This window comes from Podarcis muralis, chromosome 6, assembly GCF_964188315.1.
Source record: "Podarcis muralis chromosome 6, rPodMur119.hap1.1, whole genome shotgun sequence".
Taxonomy (NCBI): domain Eukaryota; kingdom Metazoa; phylum Chordata; class Lepidosauria; order Squamata; family Lacertidae; genus Podarcis; species Podarcis muralis.
In genome coordinates, this window is record NC_135660.1 from 9,153,476 (window position 1) to 9,169,853 (window position 16,378).

Sequence of the window (16,378 nt, forward strand, 5' to 3'; positions counted from 1 at the left end):
ACAAAGTTTAATAACATAATGCTAAATTGACAGAAAATAAAGGGATGCCACAAAACTGGGGTTAATGGACGGTGCTGATAATGGTCTTTGTTTTGTTGGTGCAGATCATCATGTTAAATTCGGTTTCCGACCTACATGGTTACATCGACAAAAGTCAGCTTACCCGGGAGCTAGGAGGAACCTTGGAATATGGACACAGTCAGTGGATACATCATCGGACTGTAAGTTACACCTGTTTGGTTCCTCCATCTCTGATGTCTAAAAATGTAAATATGTAAATAGTTTTGTAAATGGTAAGGACTTATTCCAGGTCCCCACACTCCTCACTTTTATTAAATAAAGTGGTAGGTAAGTGAGTTGTAGCAGGTTATGAAACAAGTAGTAACAAACTTGGGTCATCTTTATTGGGCTGAGAAAAGTCAGACAATTTGTCTAAAATAAAATAAAATCCAGTTTTTGCTTTCCTTCTCTAAGAAACATATGTCTCTTTAATTGGGGCCATAGCCAACATTTTCAAAAAGTCATCTGCAGATGATTAGTATGTTATTGTTAAAAATACTATGCTTATACCAAAAATACAATTTCCATACATACTTTAAATTTGGTTGGAAGATATTGAAAACTGCTCGATAACTCTTAAATGTCACATTTCATCAAAAATATCCTACAACTGGAAATGATTTTAGCTCTTTAAATGCAACTTTATTAAATTTATGCAAGATATGCATACATACATCATCATTTTATTTGTATGCTACCTTACCATACTTAAAACTATGCTCAAGGTGGCTTACAACATGAAAAAATTGCATAATTACAAACATAACAAAAAATGTCATAAACAATCAATAAAACACATCAGAAAGTGCACAATCAAGTCAACGATTTCCGTATTAAATCATAATAAGAACTAAAAATAAAGATACAAAAAACAGCAACAAGCCCTCTAAACAATACCCCAGTTCAAGGGTCTGTTCAATTGAATTTAGCAAGGTGATTCCTTTATTTATTTGTCACCTGACACTAGTAGGGTATCAAGGCCATATGCCTTAATCTAGGGCAACCTTCCCATTGCATCAAGAGAAAAGGAGATGTCAAGATGCATATATCTTTGATAGAATATTTTGTTCTGTCCTTTGTCATAGCAGCTGAATTTGATCAAAGACTTGTGACCTCTAAAAATAACATCTGAGCACTTTATTTAAGTCATCATGTTTATTTTCATATTCTTCTGAAAGTACCTTTTTAATTCTGTCTTTACCCTGATCAATCTTGCAGTGTGCACAAAATAAATTTCAGGGCTAAATTAGGCGTGATAAGAGCAGTTCCCTTGGTTTGCTATCTGCTGCATTCACCTTTAAAGCAGGGGATAAAGGTAAAGGTAAAGGTACCCCTGCCCGTACGGGCCAGTCTTGACAGACTCTAGGGTTGTGCGCTCATCTCACTCTATAGGCCGGGAGCCAGCGCTGTCCGCAGACACTTCCGGGTCACGTGGCCAGCGTGACGAAGCTGCTCTGGCGAGCCAGAGCCGCACACGGAAACGCCGTTTACCTTCCCGCTAGTAAGCGGTCCCTATTTATCTACTTGCACCTGGGGGTGCTTTCGAACTGCTAGGTTGGCAGGCGCTGGGACCGAGCAACGGGAGCGCACCCTGCTGCGGGGATTCGAACTGCCGACCATGCGATCGGCAAGTCCTAGGCACTGAGGTTTTACCCACAGCGCCACCCACATCCCAGGGGATAGTGGGGTCTAATTTTAACCCGAAAAGGGTGCATGGATGAGGGGAACTGAACCTCTCCCACCTTCCTTTCCTGCGCTCTGCCGCTTCAGGCAGTTTTCTCCAACACTGTCTCACTTCTGGCACAGGAGTCAGTTCATTTAAGGAATCTCTAAGACGGTCAGATAGGATCTTGTACGCCCCAGGGAAGTCACTTTGGTTCTGCTAGTGCAGCAAAAACAATGTGGGACACAGCAGTTACAAGTTACTGGTCTCTGCAGCCACAGCAGGCGCTGTGATTCTGCAGCAATTTGACTTCAACTCCAGAGGCATTCACTGGAGAAAGATGGATACCAACTTTAAAGGAATCTGAAGTGACAGAGCGCAGGGAGACACATCCCTTTTGATGTTAAAATTAGACCCTCCTGCCCTTCACTTTGTACGCAAACAGGACAAGCCTATAAGCAACAATCCCAGCCATCTATTATTGTGCCTGCTTTGGTCTTTAGCTGGAGGTTTGAAGAGATCGGAAAGGAGTAAATAAGCAGCATTCTAAATCAAGGGTGACGGAACTTTTCAGCCTGAGGGTTGCATCCCTTCTGGGGGCCACAGGCAAGTGATCAATTTGGCCAGAGGCAAAAGCAGGTTAGAGTAAGGGATGTGATTATTCCCTTTGTGCAGTATTCTGTATTCCAGGCTTGGGCTTGGTACTTAGGCCTGTGCATTTTCAAAAGTCTTTCCACCTGCAAAATTCACGGCCTAGGACCCTCGTACCTATGGGACCGCCTCTCCCGGTATGCCCCACGGAGAGCCTCAAGGTCCATAAATAGCAACACCCCAGTGGTCCCGGACCCAAAGGAAGTTAGATTAGCCTCAACCGGAGCCAGGGCCTTTTCAACACTGGCTCCGGCCTGGTGGAACGCTCTGTCTCATGAGACCAGGGCCCTGCAGGATCTGATTTCTTTCCGCACTGCCTGTAAGACAGAGTTGTTCTGCCTGGCCTTTGGCTTGGAGCCAATTGGATTCCCTCCCCCTCTTTCTTTTTCCTTTCTCCTCCTGTGATGAGGCTGCATTTTAATATTTTAATGTTTCAATATTTTAATTGTTGCATTTTAATCTTGTTTTTAAGTTGTATTCATTCAACTTGTTTTTATTATTGCTTGTTAGCTGCCCTGAGCCCGGCCTTGGCTGGGGAGGCCGGGGAATAAATAAAAATTATTATTAATTATTATTATTATTAAAATCCTTCCAGGCCATTGAGAATTTCGCCATGACTGTGAAAACAATAGCACAGATGTTGCAGACTTTTGGAACGGACTTGGCGGAGACGGAACTTCCCAACGATGTGCAGTGTACGGAGGAGCTCCTGTCTTCGCACACAGAGCAGCACAACAAGCTGAAGGTGAGCATTGTCAGGACTGGTCGTTGTCCTCTTCAGATCACCACAGAAACGCTTCTTGTTCTTTTATAAAACTTTTTATTGCGTATTAACAAAACATTCTTATAAAGAGTTCTTAACTCTTCTTCCTCAGAGTCACTTCTTTCAGATACCTTCTGAGCTCTGCTTCTCCATGACCAGCCACTCTCAAAATGGCGAAGGCGCCTTTCCCTTCGCTTTCCCGCTCTTTTTTCTAACCTCCTGGCTAGAGCTGGCTTGTATCTCCCCTCCTCCGAATCTGAGCTAGAACTGAACCCTGGCCTTTCCTGTGAACAGCCGGTCCCTCCCTGTTGTTCCTCTTGCTCCCTTCTATTAGATTCACTGCTCTCCTCCCCCCCTTGGGGAATGCTTTCTCCCTCTGATAAACTGAAAACCTCTAACTCTTCCCTGACAAGCATGCGCAGAGTTCCAGTGCTGGGAGAAAGGGGGCATTCAGTGCATCAGGCCTGCCATTTCTGCACACCCCTCCAGTTCATCCTTAGATTTCTGGGATGCAGGTCAGGTCCAAAGGCTGGAAATAGAGATGGGTGAATCAGCTGCATCACTTTTGTGTGTGCTCGTTCCTAAGTCCGTTCTGTCTCATCACCACATTAATCTGCAAATTTAAAAACACACACATGGAAGTTCATATTTAAATAAAGCATTTTCTCACAAAATAAAATTCCTCTCAAAACAGCACATTTCCAGTTACAGGTAGGTAGCCGTGTTGGTTTGCCGTAGTTGAAACAAAATAAAGAAATAAAAAAATTCCTTCCAGTAGCACCTTAGAGACCAACTAAGTTTGTTATTGGTACGAGCTTTCGTGTGCATGCACACTTCTTCAGATACACTGAAACAGAAGTCACGGGACCCTTATATATAGTGAGAGGGTGGAGAGGGGTATTACTCAGAAGGGTGGTGGGAATGGGTGATTGGCTGATAGGTGTGGTAAACCTGTTGACGACTGTTAATGACTGCAATTGGTCTTACAGGAAAAAGCACATTTCCAAATATTCAAGTCTTTATTTATTGAATTTCTATCCCATGCTTCCTCCCCAAGAAACCGAGGGGGCCAAACTGAATTTAAAAACAAAAACAAGCAAAAAAAAAAAATCATTCTATAAGAAGTAAAACATTCTAAAAGCAATTACAATTAAAACACTCCTCCCAGATTGAACCTGGGACCTTTTGTATGTGGTATGTAATTCAGCATTCAGTTCTCCAGTAATCTTTTGCTTTCTTGGGTGGTCTCGCAGAAGCTTCTTAAAGTGTTTCCGGATAATTATTGCACCCACTCACTGTTGCTCTTTTTAGCATTGTTAAAAATAATGCAATTAGTCAGTGCTGACACTTCGATCTAAAAACAACTTTTTCCCTTGTACTGTCCCGTAAGGGAAGGGAGAATGGATGTATAGTCCTTGCATGATGCTACACCAGGGGTCTGCAACCCGCGGCTCCAGAGCCGCATGTGGCTCTTTTACATCTTTGCCGCGGCTCCGGGGCGGATACTAGCGAGGGGAGGAGGCGCATTGTGCACCCCGACACTCCTCACTGTGGCGGGCACTATACTGGCTGTGACGTCGCATGGGGGCGGTGCGTGCGTTAGTCACGCACCGTCCCGACGTCACCTTCCCGCCCGCTGTCAGATCGCGGCTCCGGAGATATATTTGTTTAAAATATCGCAATGGTTTTGCGGCTCCCAGTTGTTGTTTTTTCTTCGGAAACGGGTCCAAGTGGCTCTTTTTGTCTTAAAGGTTGCAGACCCCTGTGCTACACCATTGTTTGCCAACCTGGTGCCCTACAAGTACAACTCCCATCACCACATAAAGTCCTGCTGGCAGGGCAAGAGTTGGATTGTGACCTAAAATGCATATTATTCATTGACTTAAATGCTCTTGCAAGTTTACTCAAAACACTTACACCAGTGTGAGATGGTAGATTTGCCTGCCTCAGGCATCTCACATGGACCCCTTGATCATATAGTCAGCTTATGGCTATTAATAGTGTTACAGTCAGTGATAGATAGGTAGCCGTGTTGGTCTGCCATAGTCAAAACAAAAAAAATTCCTTCCAGTAGCACCTTAAAGACCAACTAAGTTAGTTCTTGGTATGAGCTTTCGTGTGCATGCACACTTCTTCAGATACACTGAAACAGAAGTTGCCAGATCCTTCTATATAGTGAGAAGGTGGGGAGGGGTATTACTCAGAAGGGTGGTGGGAATGGGTGATTGGCAGATAGCTGTGATGAGCCTGTTGATGACTCTTAACGACAGGCTCATCACAGCTATCTGCCAATCACCCATTCCCACCACCCTTCTGAGTAATACCCCTCCCCACCTTCTCACTATATAGAAGGATCTGGCAACTTCTGTTTCAGTGTATCTGAAGAAGTATGCATGCACACGAAAGCTCATACCAAGAACTAACTTAGTTGGTCTTTAAGGTGCTACTGGAAGGATATTTTTTTTGTTTTGACAGTCAGTGATGTTTTCTTTTAAGTAGGGAATAATTAGGCTGTCAGACTCAGAAGGAAGTATTAATGTCATTAGTAGCTGGACTATGGCACAGCCCAGGGGACCCAACTGATGCCAGAGAGATGGTGACAGCGGTGGGAACAAGCTGTGATGCACCAGGAAGCGAACCCCCCTTGGCTGCAGCCACCTACCGCCATTCTAATTCAAATCCCTTTCCCCAAAGCGAGGAATGTTGCAGTGAGCTGAGCCAGTCAAATGCTACCTTTGGGGAAATGGGGACAATGTGGGCACTTTCCAGGTCAGGGAGAGCCAATAGCTGGTTTGGGTGGGTGGGTGGATCTTAATAAGGGACACCTAAGGAACATTTTTGAGGGACGCGGGTGGCGCTGTGGGTTAAACCACAGAGCCTAGGACTTGCTGATCAGAAGGTCGGCGGTTCGAATCCCCGCGACGGGGTGAGCTCCCGTTGCTCTGTCCCAGCTCCTGCCAACCTAGCAGTTCGAAAGCACATTAAAATGCAAGTAGATAAATAGGTACCACTCCAGTGGGAAGGTAAACGGTGTTTCCGTGCACTGCTCTGGTGTGCCAGAAGCGGCTTAGTCCTGCTGGCCACATGACCCGGAAGCTGTACGCCGGCTCCCTCGGCCAATAAAGCGAGATGAGCGCCGCAACCCCAGAGTCGGTCACGACTGGACCTAATGCTCAGGGGTGCCTTTACCTTTACCCTTAAGGAACATTTTGACCTGTGTTCTCAGTGACTTATTAGAAAGGGCAGCAGTGTACAGATCTGGTAGTCCTTAGGTCTAGCCCCAGCAGCTCCTGGTGATATTATGGGATATTCTGATGAAATGAGGACATTTCTTCTTTCCCCTGCCTCTCTCAACAGGATGAGCTGAAACTGGCGGTGAAACAAGGGGCCACGCTGCTGACTTGCATCAGAGAGCCTGTCACTCGAAGTGCCACCAGCAAACTGAGCCCAGACGAGCTTGAAAACGTGGCAACCGTGGAAAGGTCGGAGAAGAGCTCAGCTTCTAACCAGCTTTCTGATTAACCGATCGATCGATCATTTTATTTGCATGCTGCCTTTCCAAAGTTGAAACCTTGCTCAAGGCGGCTTGCAGCGATACAGAAAATTACAAACGTAACAGAAGTAGTTATAAACAATAAAAGCATCAAAACGTACACAGCCAAACTGAACCCTTTCCACATAAATCATAAGATGATAAAATAAAGGTACAAACAATTAATATCAATAACAGCAACAACCCCCTCCTAAACAACCCCCCAGCTCAAGAGTCCGTTCAGCAGCCTCAGCTTTTGTAGCTGGAGTCAGTCCAGGCTCTGGCTTCCCAGGCCAGGTGAAAAAGGCCTGCAAAGCAGGGAGCAAGCCTTCAAGGACTCACAGCCAAGATGGTCTCTGGCATCTTCATTAACCTCAGCTTTTGTAGCTGGAGTCAGTCAGGGCCAGTCAGTCAGGGCCTCACCCTCCCAGGCCAGGTGGGGAAAGGCCTGCAAGGCAGGGAGCAGGTCTTCCAGAATTTCACAGCCAAGATGGTCTCCTTGAGAAAGAGTGAATTTGTCTTCAGTTTCAATTTGCACTGTCGACAAGTCTGCATGTGTTGTTTCTTAGAGAACATAAGAAGAGCCTGCCAGTGTCCTACCTATAGCATCCTGTCCTCACAGTGGCCTACCAGTTGGTTTCCTGTGGGAGACCAGCAAGAGAAAGGCATGCAGTTTGTAGTTGGCCCTCTAGTTCTGTAATGTCCACACTGCCTGACCAGTGTCTCTCCGCGGTTTCAGACAAGGGTCTCTCCCATCTAAACTTGCATATGGCTGAAGATTGAACCTGGAAACTTCTGCATGCAAAGCAGATGTCCAACCTCTGAGCTACTGCTCCTCCCTCGTCTGGTTCTACTTGATCTCATTGCTCTGAATTCGAGGGAAGCCTTTGCCTACTCAAATCAAATGCCGTTCTCTAATTGCCTCAACAGGTTGCTAGCTCAGCTGGACGAAACAGAGAGAGCCTTTGATCAGTTCTGGTCCAAACACCACCTAAAACTTGAACAGTGCTTGCAGCTCCGACACTTTGAGCAGGATTTCAGAGAGGTATTTTTGATTTATCCCGCACAATTTTTAGGCTGGCTCCCCCTCCCCCCTTTCCCCACTCCTAGTGAAATATCTGTTGAGGGTGATAAGCATTAATTATTACCACAATAAGGTATTAAAATGCAGCCTCCTTACAAGTGCTATACATAATGTTCATAACTGAGTTTGGACAGCTGTTGGAAAGGAAGGTGTATTCAGGGTCCCTTGAGCTGAAAGAAAATTTTCCTAAACATTTGCTGTTGGCCAAGCAGTGGGTTCACCAGTCAGGTTTAGCATATTGTTGTGTGTCAAGTCTTGGTTCCAGTTAATATGTCCCTTGTATGAAATTCACAGACAAAGACACATGGAATCATGGGATTATAGAGTTGGAAGGGACCACAAGTGTCATCTAGTCCAACCCCCTGCAATGCAGGAATCTTTTGCCCAACATGGGGCTCGAACCCATGACCCCATGGGACATAATGTCAAACAATTCACATTACATTGTGGAGGCATAACGCATAGGCAGTGACCCAGATGGTTTATCTCTGCTGCAGTCAGCTGTCTCAGCAGCAAGCCTGGATTTACTCTGCATTTGGAGAAATTTATAAACTGCTTTGAGCTTTTCTACAATCAAGTGGTATATAAATTTTGTGAAATAAATAAAAATAAATGTAGAGCTCTGTTTTCTCAAATGCCTGCCTAGCTGTTAATATTTTGATGTTATGTTTATTGGTGCTGTTTTAGCATAACCAGATGCTATTTTAATAATTTGGAATTCTGTTTTATCACAATTGTGTTCTGTAATTTATATTTGCTAACTGAGCCCATAACATGGTTCTTTGCGAGACCATGTGGTTATTGTACAGGAAAGGTACCTTCCAAGGGTATATATTTTATTTTTAGTTATTAAATTTATATACCACCTTTCATCTGAGGATCACAGCGTGATTTAGAAACACAAAAATACATAACATAATAACAAACAAAACAGTAATACCCCCCCCTCCAGTTTAAAAGGTCTTAGATTGTTTAATCAGCCAAAGGCTGTTTATAGAGGAATGTTTTTGCCTGGCACCTAATGATATGTAATGAAGGCGCCAGGTGAGCCTCCCTGGGGAAAGCATTCCACAAATGGGGAGCCACCACAGAGAAGGCCCCACAGTTGCCACTCCCCAGACCTCATAAAGAAGGGTCTCAGATGATGATTGCACATACCCTATGATGATCCTATATACATCCCTCCTAAAATGCAGGGTAGAAACGTTTTGTATTGCTTTAAAATATTTATTTTATACATCACATAGATAGGTTTGTGCACTTTGCAGTATGGAAATTGAAGGAACAGGCAAATACATAGTAAACGATCAGCAGAAGAAGTGTCCTATTCCTATGGCCATTTCTAAATAGCCTTGATTATGACCGGGTAACAGCCAGGAAGCTTGTTAATTTGTTCCATCTGTGTTTTGTTTTGTTTTTTTGCAAATATTCTTCTATAGGTCAAACTGGCCCTGGACAACCTGATGGAAGTGCAGGCAGGTCTCACAGATATTGGAGACAGTGTCTCCCGCGTGGAGAACATTCTGAAGGAGCGGAAGCAATTAGAAGAGAGAGGACAGGTTTGCCTGCTTTAATTTTGTTTTATAGACCTTATAAAAGCAAAGCAAGCTATAGAGCGTATATGAGCGTATCACAGATATCAGAAACTGTTTGTTTACTTTAGCATTGTAAAAGTACGGAGCACATTGCAGAGTTTCTCAAGCGAAAAAAAGAAAAAAAAGATAGGCCCCTGGCACAAAGCTCTTACAGTCAGTAACTACAGAGGGGAGGTGTGAGAGGAGGAGACAAGGCAGCAAAGGCTGGTGGCGAGGAAATGCAGCTATAATACTTAGTTGCAGGACCAGCATCGAGAGCTGGAAAAGTTGGGCATCTGCCAAGAGCCCAAACGCCAGCAGGGGGAGCACAGACAAAAAGGCCTTCTTCATCATTCATGGAGGAGAGGACTGTTGATGGCTGAGAGCCATGATGGCTTGGCTCTGCCTCCACAGCTGGAAGCAGCAATGCTTCTCTGAATACCAGCTGCTGGAAGCCACAGGAAGCGACGAGAGTGCTCTTGTGCATGGGTCCTGCTTGAGGGTTTCCCGCAAGCATCTAGTTGGCCACACTGAGAACAGGATGCAAGACTAGATGTGCCCCTGGCCCTTCTTCTGTTGTTATCATTGAGAGTTGCTCGCCTGGAGGCGGTTGGAGGATGGATGGCGGCTAACAGATTGAGGTTGAATCCTGACAAGACAGAAGTCCTGTCTTTGGGGACAGAAAGTAGGCAGGTATGGAGGACATCCTGGTCCTGAATAGGGTAGCTGTGCCCCTGAAGGACCAGGTGCACAGCCTGGGAGTCATTCTGGACTCACAGCTGTCCATGGAGGCACAGGTTAATTCTGTGTCCAGGGCGGCTGTCTACCAGCTCCATCTGGTACGCAGGCTGAGACCCTCCCTGCCTGCAGACTGTCTCGCCAGAGTGGTTATCTCCCACTTGGACTACTGCCTTTGTGTCCGCTTCACCTGAACCTTATATCATACTATCTTAAACCTTTAAAAATGCTTTTCATGTTACATTTTTCTTTTCACAGGAGCCATTGGAAAAAGCCCAGTCCTTAGCGCTCCACGGAGACCAGCTGATCCAAAACAACCATTATGCAATTGACTCCATTAGACCAAAGTGTGTTGAACTCAGGCGCATCTGCGATGATTTTGCCAACGAGACCAAGAAAAAATACGATATTTTAGGGAAGTCGCTGGAATTGCACAAACAATTAGATAAGGTAAGAAGTGTGGAACTAGCAGACGCAAGGGCAGGGAATGTTGATTTTTCATAGTATTTAACTGAAGGTGAACAGATTAACCTGACGGCAGCATGAAACAGGCAAGTGATGCACACCAAAGAGGCAGCCACACAAACAGGAAACACAAACCCACTATGGGAAACCAGCGTGTTTCACAACTTTCCTGGGAGAGAGCCATTTCTTTGTGAATCAGTGGCTTCCTGTTGAAGGCGTTTCTGTACTTTAGCATTCTGACTGGGAGTTTTTGGAATATGAAGTGCAGGCGTCATATTATGCAGGTGTACTTTGATTTTTTTTAAAAAAATAATATTTATTAAAGGTTTAACAGTCACAGAAAAAAGAAAAAAGACAATAAAAAATTACAATACTTCAAAAATAAAAAGCACAATAAAAAAAACAATACAACAAAACGATAAGAAAAACAAAAACATTTAAAAACAAAAACATTTAAAAACATATCCAGTATTTCCATATCTTTATCTTTCATTTACTTGTTTCATCGACCTCCTCACACCTCCCTTTTTTGTATTCTAATTCAAATAGCTATTTCAGCAACTCCTTTCCATCTTTCTCAATTTTTGTTCTATAATTTATCTTAACACAATTTGGCCTTAAATTCTACACTTTGACCCATTAACAGTCCATTTTTACTTAGTTCTTTATAACCTTTCTACTAAAACCATGTAACTTCATTCCAGCATCCTATGCAGGTGTACTTTGAGTGGGGGAAAGGATTGGTGCCTGTGGCGTTTGCCTTCCTAGGTGTGTGACATCATACTGGGTTCATAGGGAAAGGGTTAACTAATTGTAAAATGACTAACCAATGGGAACCCAGGGGGCAGAGTTAACTGTGTATAAGGTTTAAGCACAGAGGGGGCTTTTTTTTGGGGGGGGGAGAGTTAGAGTGAAGAGTTAGAAGTCTGGAGTTAGAAGAGACAGAGAAGATAAGTCTGTGGGTTGGGCTAGTCTGGTGGGAGAGAGTGAGAGAATTTGTTAAGAGGAGTCAGTCATACAGTTGAGATAATCAGTCAGAAGGTATTAGGAAGGCATAGGCCGGTAAAGAAAAGGTACTGTCAGGAATATTATCGAGGAAACCATAAACTTGTTAATGTCTGTAAAATAAACTTGGGTTTTTTTGGTTCACTTTTAACAACTGCCTGGACTCAGTGTTTTACCAGAGAGTAACTGGTTGGGGGCAGCAGGGAAGCAAGCACAGTGATGGCACAGGGATCAATAGACCGTTACACGTCCGGGGACCCTGTGTGATCACCACAGCGCCCATCGCCTAGCACACCCATTGCACTTCTCAATGAAGCCTCAGGCCCATCAAGCATTTTGTTTCCATGCCTACCCACCCCCCTCCGCCATTATTATGGGATACTTCTTCTCAGTTCTCTTTTTCTAGAAAAAGAGGTGGCAGAACTCACCGTGAACCCTTGTTCTCTTATAATGGGAATGGCGCCCATCTGAGTGGTGCCAGAACTGAGTTCTGGTGAGTTCCAGCTGGGAAAAAAAGCCCTGCATGTACTCTTGATTTAAATTTTTTATAGCAAGAATCACTGGTTGTGTACACACCGTACATTTAAAGCACTCCCTCCCCCCCAAAAAAAGAATCCAGGGAATTGTAATTTGTTGAGAGTGCTGAGAATTGTAGTTCTGTGATGAGTAAACTACAGTTCCCATGAGTCTTTGGGAGCAGTGCTTTAAATGTATGGTGTGTATGCAGCCATTGTGTAGAACCAGTGAGTTGGCCCAACATGTAGGTCCTTCTGAGGAATAATGTGTGGAATCTGCAACACAGCAATGTTGTTGGATTGCCTCCCTGCCCTTCCCAAAAAGTGCAGCTGCTCATGTGGGGTAGCCAGGGAGAAAAAAGGACAAAGCTCCTGCACATTTAATAGTTGCATTGAAGGTATGCACTTATTAAAGGTACAAGAGCCCTCTTTACTTTTTTCATTGGGCTGCTCTTTGCCCAGACTAGAAAGACTGAAGACTCCTTAACATTAGACGTTTTTAACAACACACTTTTTCCTCCTTTCAAGGCAAGCCAATGGTGTGAAGCTGGGATCTACCTCTTAGCTTCCCAAGCTGTAGACAAGTGTCAGTCGCAAGAGGGAGCTGAAACGGCACTTTGTGACATCGAGAGATTCCTGGAAACCGCCAAGGACCACCAGCTGTTGACTGCAAAGGAGTTCTACAATCAGTTTGATACGATTCTGACGCCAGAGATCAAGGTAAGGGCACTGGAAGAGCCTGGCTGCTTCCTGCTTAGGCCAGTATTCTGTTTCCCACAGTGGCCAGCTAGATGCCTCTGGGAAGCCCGCAAGCAGGCCGTGAGGGCAACAGCACTTTCCCCCCTTGTGATTCTGGCATTCAGAGTCATAGGCTGCTTCCGGCCTGCCAGTATTTTGCAAGAGGGATTCAAGCACATTCCGGAAATTTAGGTTTCCCCCATTAAAGTGGGTTAAAGCTCTCTGGTGCAAGAAAGTCGGAACAGCGAGGGACTGCAGGGGTTCCAGTGCTTATCCGGGTTTGGTTTCCTTGGAGTGAAGGTCAATGGAGACTGTGGAGCCTTTAGGATTATTTACAAACATGTGCAACCTGAGCATAGGATGGAGGGCTTCACAGTCTTAACACCTCAACAGATCCTTCTTCCCTCCTTGCTTTCCAGGGGAGCTGCAAGTCTAGCAAAGAGCAGACCAATAACTATCCATCTCTCACACACAATTCCCACATGCCCAATTCCCCTTGGCATATTGTTCTGCGTCCTAGAAGAGGTGAGAAAAGGCTCATCCATTTGTGTCTATAGCAACAGAGCAGACCTCTGTGCATATGGTAAATAGTAGTAGTTACCGTATTTTTCGCACCATAGGACGCAGTTTTTCCGTCTTAAAAACTAAGGAAAAAAGTCTGTGCGTCCTATGGAGCGAATGCAGGGGGGGAGGCAAGCAGGAAAAGCTCCCAAGAGCCACACACAAGCTTCGCGCGGCTCTTGCGGGCTTTTCCCCAGGAGGGAGAAGGGACTGACGCGGCCAGTCAATCCCTTCTCCCTCCTCTAGAAAAGCCTTGCGCAATCTCTCCAACCGCGGGAGGCCGTGGAAGGCTAAAGGGGAAGCCCGCGCAGCGAGCGCGATCCATCCCGCTCGCTGCCCGGGCTTCCTCTTTAGGCGTGCGCGCCTCTCCAGCCGAGGGAGGCTGTGCAAGGCTAAAGGGGAAGCCCGCGCAGCGAGCGCGATCCATCCCGCTCGCTGCCCGGGCTTCCTCTTTAGGCGTGCGCGCCTCTCCAGCCGAGGGAGGCTGTGCAAGGCTAAAGGGGAAGCCCGCGCAGCGAGCGCGATCCATCCCGCTCGCTGCCCGGGCTTCCTCTTTAGGCGTGCGCGCCTCTCCAGCCGAGGGAGGCTGTGCAAGGCTAAAGGGGAAGCCCGCGCAGCGAGCGCGATCCATCCCGCTCGCTGCCCGGGCTTCCTCTTTAGGCGTGCGCGCCTCTCCAGCCGAGGGAGGCTGTGCAAGGCTAAAGGGGAAGCCCGCGCAGCGAGCGCGATCCATCCCGCTCGCTGCCCGGGCTTCCTCTTTAGGCGTGCGCGCCTCTCCAGCCGAGGGAGGCTGTGCAAGGCTAAAGCGCTGCCCGGGCTTCCTCTTTTGCCTAGCACGACTCTCCAGCCACGGGAGGCTGCACAAGGCTAAAGAAGCCAACTTTTTAAAAATCTCTCTATCTCTACCTCTTTTTCTTTTTTCATCCTTTCTCCACCCCCTTATTTTCCTCTGAATCAGTGTTTTTATCTAGATTAACGTTTTAGTTTGGAGGGGGGAATATTATAAAAAAGGAAACTTTGCACCTTTTATTTTAGTATACAATAAAAACAGATTAAACAAAACACAAGAGAAGGAACTAGCATAGAAGAAGAAGAGAAAAGGGAAAGAGGGAGGATACAAAGCCATTTACCAGAGGTAGATCTTAACCCTTGCCTCACCTGGGAGCTTCTCTGGGCAGGAATTCCCTTGGCTTAAGTGGGGTGAGGGAAGAGTGGCAGGTAGGGGGGTACCTACCTAGACAGTGAAGCCACATGTCTCTCCAATGAAAATTGGGAGTGGGCATTGTGTGAAGTGGCTGTGGATCTCCTGCCGCAGAAGTGTAGGACTGTATAGAGTTGGGAGGGCCACCCGAGGGTCATCTAGCCCAGCCCCCTCACAATGTAGGAATCACAGCTAAAGAACGCCAGGCAGATGGTCCCCCAACCGCTGCTTAAAAGCCTCCAGTGGTGGAGACCCCCAACAACTTGCGAGGTCACAGAATTGCAGGGTTGGAAGGGAACCCCAGGAGTCATCTAGTCCAGCCCCGGTGGACAGCGGGCACGATCCATCCCATTGTGCAAGGCTAAAGATGCTGCTCAAGGCTAAAGAGGAAGCGTGCAGCCTGTCCCTTGCTCTTTGGGGCTGGGGGGGGGAATAATATTTTTTCCCGTGATTTCCCCCTCTAAAAACTAGGTGCGTCCTGTGGTCCGGTGCGTCCAATAGAGCGAAAAATACGGTAACTGGCCAGCCAAAGCCATCAGTTTAACAAAGGAACTGGTTGGGTTGCTTTCGTCTTACAGTTTCAAATCAGGCCTGGAAGAGGTTCAGGGTCTCATCCAGATTGACACACACACCCTCCCCCAAACCCATAACAATACTCTGCACCTGCCTTCTTCCACCAGAGCAATGCCCAAAGAGTTCTACAAAAGCTGGAAGATGTGCAAGAAATGTTTGACAAGAGGCAAGTGAGCCTGAAGAAGCTGGCAGCCAAGCAGACCCGCCCAGTGCAGCCCGTTGCCCCACATCCCGAGTCGTCACCAAAGCGAGCGTCACCCAAAAGCATCCGGCCAGCCACATTAGGTAAGGCACTGGAAAGATTTAGCCAGGGCACGACAAAGGGTGGGAAAGAGCCCTGTTGGAAAAAGTTACCTGTGAATTAAGAGTTGCAAGAGAACCAAACAAAAGAAACCAATTCTTTGGATGGTTTTATTGAGTATGTAAAGGATGATTCGCACCATTTGAACCCGCACCCAGCGTTCAGAAGTCTGTGGTTGGTTTGATGAAATACATATGATGATCCTCCCTCTCCCTATATGCTGTCTCTCTATAAAACGTAAAGGGACCCCTGACCATTAGGTCCAGTCATGACCGACTCTGGGGTTGCGGCGCTCATCTCACTTTGTTGGCCGAGGGAGCCGGCATACAGCTTCCAGGTCATGTGGCCAGCATGACTAAGCCGCTTCTGGCAAACCAGAGCAGTGCACAGAAACGCCATTTACCTTCCCGCCAGAGCGCTACCTATTTATCTCCTTGCACTTTGAGGTGCTTTTGAACTGCTAGGTTGGCAGGAGCTGGAACTGAGCAACGGGAGCTCACCCCGTTTCGGGGATTCGAACCGCCGACCTTCTGTTTGGCAAATCCTAGGCTCTGTGGTTTAACCCACAGCGCCATCTCTCTATACCAATGTGTAAACTCAAAACATGACTTTCCATTTTCTGTTTATGGTTAAGTAATTTTTAAATATGCGCCGAACAGTCCCTTTCCCCCGCTCCGATCCTGACCACTCCGCTTATTTTTGTACTGCACATTTTTTAAAACAAAATGCCTGATTAAGATTTGTAAGCTACATTGTATGATTATCCCAAATCTTTGCATTTTCTTAAAACCAATAAAAATTGCTTTTAAAAATGTTAATAATAACAATAGACATTAGGTATGGCACAGAATGGGATGTTAAGTGGGCCTTCTGTCCCTTACTTTTGAATCCCAGGCTTGAAAGACATGCCTGCACTTCTGGGGGGGCTGGCATTTATAACTGATTGATTCTGCC

General features: G+C 46.0%; 1 protein-coding gene across 8 annotated transcripts in view; it reads left to right on the forward strand.

Annotated features, from left to right (window-relative positions):
* Positions 1-16,378, forward strand: part of MCF2L2 (MCF.2 cell line derived transforming sequence-like 2) — a 224,741-nt gene that overhangs the window by 71,712 nt on the left and 136,651 nt on the right. For all 8 annotated transcript variants that reach the window (XM_077929727.1, XM_077929726.1, XM_077929730.1 and 5 more), the window contains exons 6-13: positions 105-221; positions 2,970-3,119; positions 6,495-6,619; positions 7,600-7,714; positions 9,193-9,312; positions 10,324-10,515; positions 12,579-12,770; positions 15,231-15,408. In XM_077929727.1, the coding sequence (XP_077785853.1) occupies positions 105-221; positions 2,970-3,119; positions 6,495-6,619; positions 7,600-7,714; positions 9,193-9,312; positions 10,324-10,515; positions 12,579-12,770; positions 15,231-15,408 (1,189 nt within the window). The remainder of the gene's footprint in view (positions 1-104; positions 222-2,969; positions 3,120-6,494; positions 6,620-7,599; positions 7,715-9,192; positions 9,313-10,323; positions 10,516-12,578; positions 12,771-15,230; positions 15,409-16,378) is intronic.